At 36.0% G+C, this 13537-nt stretch overlaps 1 protein-coding gene across 6 annotated transcripts in view; it reads right to left on the minus strand.

Annotated features, from left to right (window-relative positions):
• LOC133516924 (cholinephosphotransferase 1) overlaps positions 1–9913 on the minus strand; it is a 42410-nt gene extending 32497 nt beyond the window's left edge. For 4 of the 6 annotated variants that reach the window (XM_061849978.1, XM_061849975.1, XM_061849972.1 and 1 more), the window contains exons 1-2: positions 9539–9912; positions 6069–6309 (exon numbers count right to left, since the gene is read on the minus strand). In XM_061849978.1, coding sequence (XP_061705962.1) covers positions 6069–6309; positions 9539–9750 — 453 coding nt within the window. In that variant the 5' untranslated portion in view covers positions 9751–9912. Of the gene's footprint in view, positions 1–6068; positions 6310–9538 lie in introns of all 6 variants that reach the window. The other 2 variants (XM_061849971.1, XM_061849973.1) reach the window with 1 other exon arrangement.
• Positions 9914–13537: the final 3624 nt, after the last annotated feature.

Genomic DNA, 13537 nt, shown 5'->3' on the forward strand with positions numbered 1-13537 from the left:
TGTCAGATAGGTTACAGTAAGCTGCAAAGTTATAGCCCCTCCTGCATATTTGTTTGCAAGGAGTGTCTTAACTTAGCTTACTTCACTACAGTACTTAGGTGCATAATATTATTCTTATTTTAGTACCTATGACATAGTTTTACATATAAATATGAATTACCTTATTATGATAATAGAACGCCTGCTCGCGAAATCTAGTGTACATAACATTACTTACTTGTTATTTTGAAAAACTTTTTATTATCACTCGTTGCCATGGTTAAGCTCCCGCCTGGGTGACTCTTACACTGGTTTTAAGCATCCAACAAACAACAACTTATTATAGTTATAAATCTTTTCATAGCGGGTCATCTAGCAAGCGATCCAAGCGTGTCAGTAAAGTCATTTCGGACGATTACATTTGAACTTAAATTTGAGGCAAATAAAAATAACCAGGCAATATTTCCCTGGATCATTGTCAAGATCATATCTGGTTAGGTTAGCTAACCCTTTAGATGCCAAGAACGACTATTATAGTTTTCGTGAGTAGAGTAAGAGGTTTTTTAATTGCAAAAACATGCAGATCGAGACACGTCACCCGTTACCGGTGTCGTTTGTTTTATGCCGAAACATTAATATCATCATAAAAATCAACTTCCTATGAAAATAAACGTAGACGGACTTTATTGCTCAGTATCTTCTTACCTGTGTGACGATGACGTCGAATAAGCTTCATTATTTACCTACGTAATCTAGAGAATATAGATCATAACAACCGCCATATACATAACTCTGGTTTTGGTAATAACCAAACACTGACATACATTTGGCCGCCAGCCAGGCAAGTTTCCAAAGCACAGTGATTTTATACCAAGCAGTTTTTTATTCGAATTACAAGTTTTCAGGGTTCGTCTCAGGCGCTGTTTAAACATTGATTAGTGTTTAGTGCGAGTTTATACACTTGCTACTAAACAGAGATAAGTAGAAAATATATGAACTCGCACTAAAAACGTGGTTTAGTTAAAGACATTTTTATTGATTGTTCAAAGTCTACTTACTCGCGTGAAGCATCTTTGATATTACCGTCTAGCTACAAAGTGGTAGACCCTGTGTGCAGCGTAGCAAAACAAATGCTTCCGGGCTGCCATGTAAGTGAAATTTGACTACAGGTCTGGTCTAGTACATAAATATTATAGGACATTATTCCACAAATTGACTAAGCCCAAAAGTAAAAAAGACAGTAAGCTCAAAAAGGCTTGTGTTGTGGGTACTTAGACAACGATATAAATACATAAATATTTATAAATACTTAAATATGTATACCTAAATACAAAACACCCATGACTCAGGAACATATATCCGTGCTCATCACAACACGAACAAATGTCCTTACCAGGATTAGAACCCGGAACCATCAGCTTCGTAGGCAGGATCACTATCCACTAGGCAAAACCGGTTTATTTAAATTGTATATTATTATAGTACTACAGTATAGTACGCGTAGTTAGATACTTATAAAAAAATAAGGTTCATAAAAGGTCAGTCAATAATGTTGCTGTTAAGAGTTTGGAATGTTATGAGCGCGGTTCCTAAGGGCGGTTTTTGACTAGTTTTTTTTTTGCGCGTGTACGGTCGTTTCGGCGTTACGCGCTAACACGCGCGCTATATTTCGCTACATACCTATGGTCTGTACGCATCTACGCGCGCTCAAAAAAACGAGCTTAAAGGCGCGTATAAAACGCTAGTCTGACTCGTGTCTTCATAATCTTTATATGTCGTAATGTTTTTTGAGTTACAATGCTGGTTGATGCCGTTTATACCGCGGCACTGGCATCTGTACTTGGCACTTGGCAGCAAGCCGCTGAGAAATTTCCAAAAGGGCTGTATTGTGTAACGATCATGCTTGCTAAAGTGTCTCGAAAATACACTAATATTTTTACCAAATCCCTTGTAACGTAGCGTAGGGTCAGGATATAGTATAATCAATGGTTAATAATCTGTTTAATAGGTAACAATGAAATACTGTGTAATAATAATAATTATTATTAAGACTATTTCGGACATCACAGATCCATACGTTAGGTACAATATTACTAACGTATTTACAAAACAACTTATATTGAAGTACTTACATACATTATTTACAATTAAATTAACTCATTTATTCATCGGTGGAATGGGACATGCATTGATAGAATTCCAATGATATCCTTGTCAAATTACTGTTTTTCAATAAGTTAGATATACAGTCGCCATCAGACATATCGGAGCGGCCAAGGTGTTCACAAATATCTGAACACAGCCTTTATAATTAGACGCCTATTTCACCAACTTGACAATTAACACCCGACTTAAATCGACCGGGATATAATCGTTGATTACCTTCGTCGTCAAAATATCGGGAGCTCAAAAACAATATAAAAGGTCATCAGGTTTATAGCTTTGGTTTCATCGCACCTAAATATCATAATGCCATTGTATTTATATCTCCTAAATTTCATAACACCTCTGTCCCAAAATGCCTAAATATCAAATTGTTTCCTTCCTAAAATGGCCGAATGTCATAATGACTTTGAAATCTAGGAATTTTGATAAGCGGGTAATATAAGATTAAGTAAGACCAAAGCTGTTTATATCCCGGCCAATATAAGTCTAGCGAAACTAACCGCGAATCTATGGAAGGTAACGAATCAAATCATAGACAGCGCACTTCACTCCGTCGATAACGCCTAGGTTCTTAGCTACTACAGCGCTACTCTGGAGAGATTTGGAACCATTATTTATAGCTGACACTTTTACAACAGTTCTGCCTAAGGAGATTCTGTTCCTTGCCTCTACCTTCCATAATGCTAGCAGCCGTTATGCAAGTGTGTCGGTTACAGTTGTGTGTATTCCCGCCTATATAGAAGCTGCTGACTGTGACTACTGACAAACGCGCGGTAACCGGTCCCAACACTGACTGTTTGACATCGGTTTACTAACCGCAAGTGTGTATAGGCTGTCAGCAATGACTTTTGGCCCGCGGTAAGGAGGTGAAAAGCCAAAGGCCTATGGATCTGATCCACAAAAAGAAAGCAATGAAAGCTGGAAAAACATGTTTTAGACGTAACTTTGAGCTAACTTTCTAGAAAATTAAGTTTCTAAAGATGTAGCTTCAACTAACTTAAACCGTTTACAACCAGTGACATAGGTTAAACAGCAAAGCAAGAGAATAAAATAACGCGTTTATTTTTCTGAAGCCTTTAAGTTTATAGCGTCCTTGGCGGGCTCGGTGTCAAGAGCTTAAGGACACGAAACTGTCTAGACAACCTAACGAGGGCACGAAACTTTTCAAATACGCTTGGTTTTCTAGTTTCTAAATGTACTTAATTGAAAGTTCCTATTAATTAGATAGTCAATTAATCATATCTACAAATATCTTGCTGTTTATAAAGTTATAGCACCACTTTCGTGTAAATGTGCGATGTAAATATTTCGGAGACGCATTCTGATATACGCGACAGAGCAAAGCATGGCGCTATCAATGAGAATTTGATATAGAGGAGTATCGTCAAAGAAAACTTTGTAGCCACGTAAATTTACTGCCATCTTTTCGACACATGATTAAACTTTTAGAACGCCATTTGACTTTGATCCTTATTCTTTCACTAATATGTGTTAAATTTGTTAAATATCAAAAAGTGCCTGATGGTGGGCCGCAGAGGAAGCAGTCTCCGTAGCTTATGGACGCCTGCAACTCCAGAGGAGGTACATGTCCCGTTTTCAACCCTAACCCTCGGCACCCTCGTTGATCTCTGGCAACCTTACTCCACCGGCTGGAACACAACACTATGAGTGTCTAGTGTCATTTGGCTGCGGTTTTTTTGTAAGGTGAAGGTACTTCTCCAGTTGGGCAGCTGGGCTCTGCTCTAGAAAAAATGCATCTTGCTTTGCGGAAAAAATACATCTTGTGTTTCAGAATACTTGCTGAATCCATATTTAGAGCTTATACGCTTTCAGGGGATATTCTCTTAATAGGAAACTTGGTGGAATGACTTCCACTTTTGTCTATACACTTGTACATGCATGATCTACCCCAATATCACCATTTTTTTAAGCAGAGCGGTTTAACTACCGAATCCGTCATGAGTAAGAAGGTACAAGCGCAAAAGTAATTTTGCAGTTCTACTTATCACCATCTTCTTCACGTTTTCCCGGCATTTTACCGCGGCTCATGGAAGCCTCGGGTCTGCTTGGCAACTAATCCCATAATTTGGCATAGGCACTAGTTTTTATGAAAGCGACTGCCATCTGACTTTCCAACCCAGAGGGTAACCTTCTCCGAAAAGCGACTGGTAAATATCAATGATAAAGCTCCGAAAAACTCATTGGTGTGAGCCGGAGTTTGCACCCGCGACCTCCTGATTGCAAGTTGCACGCTCTTTACCGCTAAGCCACCAGCCCTTATTAGCTCTACTTATATGGTTCAAGTTCATGTAACAGCTCATTCAGAGATAAAATGTTTGGGTAATGTAGGACGATCGACCACCCACATTCAGGTAAAAATATTCGAAGACTTAAAAACACGTTATCCCCGAATGGGCTGTTACATGAATTTGAACCATAAGTATGGTTATTAAATTGCTTTTTAAACCGACTCGTTTTACTTACTCGTGACGGATTCATAGTTCATAATTCAGTATTTTTCAGAATACAGTAACATAAGGTCTTAAATTATTATAATAATCCTTATATTCAGAATGCAAGCAAACGTACACATTAAATTTAAAATTAACCTAAAACAATAAATTACCAAATATACATGTCAAGATAATGAAATAAAATCACCAGGCATTCGGTAGCTAACCGCGCTTCATAAAAGGAACAGTGCCTTTTGTTAAACAGATTTTTAAGTCGAAAACATGACCTCAGAAAATGACAACTATAAACTCAAACTCGTATTTTAAGGCATTTCTTTATGTAGGTACTGTGTAGCAGTCACATAAACTACAATTAAAGGACTTGTCCATACGTTTTAACAAGTGTTATTGCCATCACCACGTGGAGACTAAAGCTTAAAGGTCGTGTAAATGAATTAAACAGGCTGGCCGTGGCTTTGCTGCGGTTGGAATTACGATCTTATGACAAGATAAATAAAGGCGAGATTGGTAGAGGTCGCTTTATAGTAAACACTGTTGAAACTTTAAGCATGGCCGTGGTCATGAAAATGCCGTTTGGTATACCAATTCCAAAGAGGACCTTTTTCAGTAGGTACCTAATTGACAATCTGTATCTGACTGAAATGGGTGAATTAGAAAGAGTACATTTACTCTATTCCACGTCATTGTATAGATCTAAATATTTTCATAACTTAAAGATTTCCATGGTTCTACTCCTTCACAGGAATATTCACGACAAAATTACTGAATCACAAAATGTTTTTTTTTTTCGAACTTCAGTCAGTTTACTTTAGGCGAAAATTGGATGCAGATGGCAATGGAGCGTGGAGAAATGCTAGAGGCGTATGTCCGAAAACCAGCGATTTAACGTGCCGTAGTTTCAGCTTTTTTTAGATCTTAGTATGGTTGCCAAAAAATATGAATAGGACTCTTGAGGCCTTTTTGTAGTAACTTCATCGATTCGAAACCTAATTATGTAAATAACTTTCACTCGATAGAAAAAAATTACGAACATGCAAGTAAAGCATACAAGTTAATATTTTTTGCTCAAAAGCTAAAATTGCTTCTAAATAGGAAAGCGCAATTTTATTTTTATCAAATTCATTTGTTACTTTTTCTTGTTTAAACTAATTTAAAAGTAACCAAAAATAAGATATTGGCGATCTCGGGCCGGGCCGGCACAGCCGTCTCGCTCACGCTCTGTGATAGTGAGATGAACCTGAACTCATGGCGCCTAGGCTGCTATAGGCAGATAGATGATGAACCGAGGCACACAAAAAGTCGCGAGATCGAACCCTGACTCGTCCCAATGAGTTTCATGGAACATATCCACAACATATAATTTGATATTTACCTACTAATATAATATTATCGATAATCGCTATTCGGTGAAAGCAAACATTTGGGGAGATAATTAGATGACTAATTTACCTGGAAGAACATCCACGTGGGGTATTCTCCTAAGTTGACAGCGGTGCAGGCGCCGAGCGCGATAAACACCGTGGAGATAGAGTCGCAGCCGTGGTCGAACAGCTCGCCCAGCGGCGACTGGCTGCCCGTGCGCCGCGCCTGCTTGCCGTCGATGGCGTCCAGGCTCTGGTACACGAACACGCCGAGCGCGCACAGCAGGCACGCCCACCGGGGCGGGTCTGTGCGCGCGTCTGGGCTGTACCTGCAAACAGGGCAATATAACTTTCATCGACCCCCTAGCCTAGCCTAGTGACCCTGCATACGAAGCTAGAGATGTATCTTAGTAAATGCCAGGCGATGAATCAATTGCCTTACTTCCATCCCGCTTTTCATCCTCTTAAGGGGGAGGGTTTGCAGAATAAAAACTGTACTAGTAAATCCTTCCCCAGGACTCAAACTCTCTCAAACTATGTACCAAATTTCAACTAATTCAATTCAGCGGTTAAAGCGTGAAGAGATAACAGACAGACAGACACACTTTCGCATTTATATTAATATTAGTATGGATTTATCAATTTAATTATGTATATTATCGCCTTATACCCATGGGTCCTATAGTACAAGCTTTAATTGGGGCTAGGGTGATTCTGATTTGTGTAAGAGCACAAATATATAAGAATAAAGGTTTTAACTCTGAAAGTAGGCGAAATAAAATAAAAATTGGCAATTTAGTCTTTGATCAAGAATATACTGTCAAAATCTCTCGGGTTCCTCGTGGGCACGTTGTATATTATTTCCTTAATGGCGGTTGATAAATCTGCCATAGTTTAAAAAAAAATTATAGGTGGCACTACTGATGTTCGCGGACCGAACGGATATACCTACAAATTTACTTCGAGCCCATACACGCAGAAGTGCTGTAGGAGAGGACAATATGATTTGGACAACATTATTTAAAAATTATTTTTCCTCTACAATTAATGTATTAAGTCTCATATAATTTAATTGTATGATCAAAGTAAACAACATTAAACATTACTTTTATGGGTCCCATTACTGAGTCGTTTGATTTGTTACATTTGCAAAATTTGTTACAATAAATATTTGTTTATGACTAGACAAACTCCACTGCATCAGGGCTATTATAACTTACTACTCAACCTAACAGTTAAAGTTAAAGATGTGCCTTTTGTTAATTCAATGTATGTCTTTGCTAATGCAATTGAGCAGTTTTTGACCACAAGCACCTACCCCTTAGTTATCTACTTACCTTGTTTTAGTTAAAATAAAATCTAGATCTGATCATCTCTCATTTTATTCAAACAGAAAAACCCAGACTAATTAAATAGTAATCACAATGATAATTTGTTTTCTCTGTTCGTAGATAAAGTAAAACAAAAACAACCTACAACAAAGGAAAAAGGATCGTTGGTACATGGTGGTTTTGTAACGTTTAGTTTTTTAATCACCGCACGTTCAAAAGAGACAGGGTAAATTTTCATTGAAAAAGTTAATCAATTATCACATTATCTTTTATAAAATACGATATTAATCTATGAAGTTGTACCTAAAGTGAAGGGTGCTTCCACCTTTTTTTGCCATACTAAATTAAACCTTATCACCAAGCTACAAAGGTGTTCGTACCAAAGAAGAGAAAATGTACTCAATCCTCCTAGGTATACATTTGTGATACACACACATTGAAACCATCCGCCATTGCAGTGTCACAGTTGGTTGTCAGTGGCACGGCCTCTGTCAAATTGTTCATCTATGCAGTCAACATCAAGGATTCGTTAACACTTTTACAACTTACTTAATTAAAAATAAATGAATTAAATTAAGAATAAAATTACCTGTATAAAACAAAATCTTTGTTTTGTTTCATGTCATTATACTAGTTTGCAGAGATGTGAAAAATAAATAAATAAAATAAAATATCATAAATTTCAGGCTTCTTATCTAGCCCATAACACAATGGAGACAAACACATAACAACACAATGGCATATTGGCAAAAATTTCATTTTTGGTACAAGCTTTTATCGCTGACTGTACTTTTCTTTCCACAAGTAACTAATACTCATAGAGACAATTCTAAAAACCCCAAACACAATTAGGTTATGTTGTTTTATCACAGAGTTCCTATGGCCACCTCCTGTCTTCATCATCAGATCATCTCGATGGTACCATAATATTGCATTGTCACCTGACTTACATATGTATGCAAATTTTCAGCTTCATTGGAAACCGGGAAGTGGGTCAAATATAACTTGGAAGGTTTGATTACAAACAGACAACAGTCAGGTGAAAGTAAAAACAGTGGCTGTGACATAATCGGACAGACAGACGGACATGACGAATCTATAAGGGTTCCATTTTTTGCCATTTGGCTACGGAACCCTAAAAAGCTTGTAATAATAAAAGCAAATTAAAATACAATAAAAATAGTTTATAAAAAGTATTTAAATACTTCCTTGATATACTATTTCAAATGCAAAATAAAAAAAAGGGGTATTTCCAAAATACCTAGTTGCAGGGTCACCAAAAAATTAGTAGATTGACTTGGTGGTTGATTCATTATAATATTGTTGGGACACAAGATGACATAAAAAAGTTGATTGACCCACCTAACAGAATAACACAACTTAGTGGACCAATGGCACAAAGGTCTCTGATTTTGTCTCTGTTGCTTGGATAAAAATGGTTTTGTATGTCCAGATGTTCTCCTCTATAGATTGCACTTTTCAACCGATTGTCATGAAATTTGGTGACAGGGTTTGTTCATTACATTTTTTTTTTTTGTAGATTCACTTATGTCCTTTTTCCATAATTTCTGAGCCATGGGGGTTTGCAAGGTCTACAGCTCACATTTATAGTTGAGTTATAGTTGCATTACTTTACTCAATAACATAATATAACCAATTAGCCATGAAGTTCTGAACAATCATAATCATAACTACTACATTCCAGTATATGTTTAAGATAGACAGCAAAATATTCATTACATACAACTGGAAATAATTAATCAAAACAATTTTTATTACATAATATTGTTTTAGTAAATTAACTACATATTTATTTGCCCGTCACCTGTCACCTATACATAACCTTTAAAGTCAACCATCTGATTGAATCAATCTTAGTTACTTTCAGTAATCTATATCAATATAATACCCCTACTATATCAAAAAATATCTCTTGAAAATATCTACTCATGTACACATTCAGTTACTTCAGACACATGAGACATTGTCTATCCTATCACGAATCGTCCGAGACAACCGACCAATCGTGGGGGCACGGAACCATACATACACCACCAGGCACGTTGTAAACAATAATCGAAAGCTCAAACCAATGAAACAGAGATATTGGCACGCTAATAAACCACTTTACGTGCCAAATGAAGATCTAACTAGGTTAATAGAAAGTAGCTAAAGCAAAAACGAAAGTCGTTCCGCTAGCTTGACGCTAGAACTTCCTCGCACTTACCAGATTAATATGAGTGTAGTGACGATATTAACTATTAATCCTAATATTGTAATGAGATTCGGCGCCAGCCATAGCGGAGTCTTCGACACCAGCCAGCACCACCAGGGCTGGAGCCATGCATCCAAAATACTGCTACTCGTACACGAATATTTGTGTTCACTGAGTTTTTTTAATTGTGCGGCATTTAAAATCCTCTCCTTATAGAACTGCATTTTCACTATCACGACATTAAAACCTAGAACTGCACTGAACTTGTTACACTTAAACTTTGTCTTCGACGATCACGATTTATTAATATAAACGAAAAATACGCACAACGTTCATTATCACATCACACCATGAGTGAGTGGCATAGACACCAGTGTTGCCAACTCGCATTTTGAAAATATGCTAGAGTAATGTTTTACATATGCCAAAATAATGCAAAAGTTTTTTGAAACATGCTATAACAAATGTAAAATGTCACTTGAAAAAGGCACTTAAAAATAATATGGTGTCCAAAAATATAAGTGTTTTTATACTTTTCTTTTATATCCATATTATAAAAAATCCTAATCTAAGATATTCAACGAAAAAAGAGAATAATAAGAATAATATGGTCTTCAAGCCTGAAATAAAACATTGAATCGAATTGAATTAAAAAATACATAGTAGAAAGTAATGACAAAAACTGACATCAATGTAATAATCACTCCATGGAAACTTACTATAGAGATACACGGCGAAATTGCCCGATCAAATCAGGTGGTGTGGACGCAAACATAAGATTGACTCGCCGATCATACTTAATTCAATTTTAAGATTTTGGCCAAGCAAAGAGAGATGCGTACGCAAAAATCCCAATTTTCGACGCTAGTATGTGCGTTTGGGGCATTTTGGGCACCAGCGCTCGAATGCCCCAAACCCAAAGCACGAAAGCACTACACAAACCCAGAGTACTAATTGAATTTCTAGAGTGGCAGGATAAAAGATAATATATAATTCAGTACATAAAACACAGGTTGGCTACACATGAAGAATGCAATCCATGAAAAAATCAGTGGTCAATTTAAGTGTATTTAGTTGACATTTTAAAATTATTATAGTCCATCGACCTCCATCTGACCATCTATCACCACAAAAGTAATAATTCATTTGAAAATATGAACCACATAAGGCGATGGCGCATATTGTTGTTGCCAAAATGGTGCAAACTTGGCTTAGAACAAATATGTTGAAAAATATGCCAGAGCTGTCATATTTTATGCAAAGTTGGCAACACTTATAGACAGCAGTTTTGTTTTTTAAATCACGGCTAATGGCTGCGTATGGACCATAGATATAATATTCCTACAGATGGAGTCTAAGCCAGCTGTCACCGTAGCCTTACACAGACCCACATTTTTATGTATGTTTGACAAGGAGTAACCATAAGCTGTGACCTTGCCGATAAAGTCATATCGATAAACTCTCGCCATTTCTTTACAAATTTAATTTTACTTGAAAGTGGTGATGTGCCGTTACCGTAAATTACGAGAACAGAGATAATTTTCTGGTAATTTACACGGTAACGTTATCCGAACGGGTAATTACCGAGAAAGTTGTCTAAGTTTTCATATTTTTTTAACTTTTAACTTTTTTTACAAAATTGATTTTTATTTAGGTAATACAACCTGTACTGAAAACTTCAAAAAATCTGTTTATTATCAATCGCTGAACTAACTATACTTGAAACCGTAATTCAAGACCAAAAAAACTATCAAAACTGTTAATGTAACTTTATGTCACATTGACAGTTTTGACAGTGTCAAGTAAACATTTCGGGTATGGAAAGTGGAGGTAAGGAATGGAATCTCCATGTACCAAAAAGTGTCATCAAAAAACCTTAACATAGGTGGCGCTACAATACCTAGAATACTTGAACAAAAAATCAAATCATAGACAGCGCACTTCACTCCGTCAATAACGCCGAGATTCTTAGCTACTCTAGCGCTACTCTAGAGATATTTGGAACTATTATTTATAGCTGCCAGCTGGACACTTGCAACAGTTCTACCATAAGAGATTTCACTCCTTCTAATTCCACACTCCATAATTCTGGGTTTCGCGAACCTATTTCTAATATGCTTCTTTATATTGGCCAACATCATTGATAAAAAAGGTTTTAATAAAAAAAAATACAAGTTTTGTCGCCGACTGCACTGCAGAATAGCTGCCGAAACGCCTGTCAAAGAGGCGTTTTTTCTTACTGAAGAATGTTTTAAGAAGGCAACATTCGATATTGTTTTCATACAATTTAAATATACGATACACAAATAATCGTAAATAACGATACTTAGGTAATAATAGTATAATATTTTATATTTACATTTGTTTCTGTCTTAAGTTCTATGCATAAAAAAAGTACTTGTTGTTTTTCTTATTTTTTCGCAACTGTATTAAAAAACGTCTTTCGATACACGTGCGATATGTCATTCTTCACTCGTCCCGAGATATCTCGGATCTCGGTACTCGTGACTTGTTTGTGTGATCGAGGGCTGTAGATCACACACGGGAAGAAAAGAAAATACGCAAGAACCGGTAACCTTTCATCGGTGAATTTCATTCAATTTTGATGATATTGATTTATAGGACCTAACTTTAACATAAAAAAATCAATATTAGTAGTTTATTGAACTATCACCGTATTTAATTCTGGATAGATTTATTCATGTATTTTAAAAATCAAAATCAAAAATATTTTATTGTATGGTTATGGGTTCTACAAAGGTCTTAGGTAAATGAGTCATGTTCTCCATATCCTGCCTTACAAAGGCGTATTAGGCGTACAATATTTGGTAAGGTACTTATCTTAGATCTAAATTCAATGTAAAGTACATTTTACACATTACAAAAACAAAGCATGATATTAAGTGATATAAATTGCCATATTAATGTGTGTAAATTTACTTAATAATAATTATTATATAACAACAACAACATAATATTAATTACTTATTACATTATTATCATACTATTAATTACTAACATTATTGTGATTTACCTACTAACTTAGTAAAAAGTCATTTATGCTATAGAAGCATTGCTTGACTAACCAATCAAACAGTTTGTTTTTGAAAGGTAATGATGGCAGTTTCTTAAGTTCTGTGGGAAGCTTATTGAATATCTTTATACTCATGCATATAATGCTTTTTGAAAAGAGTGCTGATTTATGGTTAGTGCGTATTATGTCGTACATATATTTGGTTCTGATTGCTTGAGTAGTAGATTTTTTTACGGGAAACAAATCCGGATTATTTTTTACAAATATGCAGACTTCATATAATATGTAGAGTGATGGGAAAGTAATAAGTATTCTGTTATCGATAAAGTACGGTCTACATGATTCCATTTGATTAATACCCTAAATGGAACGAATGCATTTTTTTTTGTAATCTGAAAATTCTGTCTTTATTGCTGCTGTTTCCCCACATTATTAGTCCGTAACGCAGATTTGACATTATATATGAGTGGAAAGCGAGTAGGGCAGTTTGATCTGATGATATATTTATTAGTCGTCGTAGAGGGTATATGAATTTGGCTATTTTTTTTTAAATATGCTCCGTATGGTGATGCCAGTTACTATGTGAATCAATAATAATTTAAATATGAAAGGTTATGTTTTTTCGCATAGTGATGGTGTATTTTTATCAACTTCAGAATAATGACCTATCGATATTCATAGCTTTATTTAGTATAAGTAATACTATAAAATACATGAATGAACTTTTCTTAGGTTTAAAATTATGATTGTATCTAAAAATACTTCTTCCGTTAATAAGTTCTAACCCCATTTTCATACCCCGTGAAGGTTGATTTTCAAAAAAACTTTCTTTGCACACTGAGGTTTTTGATTTGTGGAATACAACACTTAACGTTCGCTGCAACGTTCGCTTGTACAACGGGGAGTGCTCCGAGGAATTGTTCGGATTAAGCCCTGCCGCTTCTTTTCGCCATCGACCTACGCGACAACATTTCCAT

The sequence above is a fragment of the Cydia pomonella genome, chromosome 4 (assembly GCF_033807575.1).
Source record: "Cydia pomonella isolate Wapato2018A chromosome 4, ilCydPomo1, whole genome shotgun sequence".
Taxonomy (NCBI): domain Eukaryota; kingdom Metazoa; phylum Arthropoda; class Insecta; order Lepidoptera; family Tortricidae; genus Cydia; species Cydia pomonella.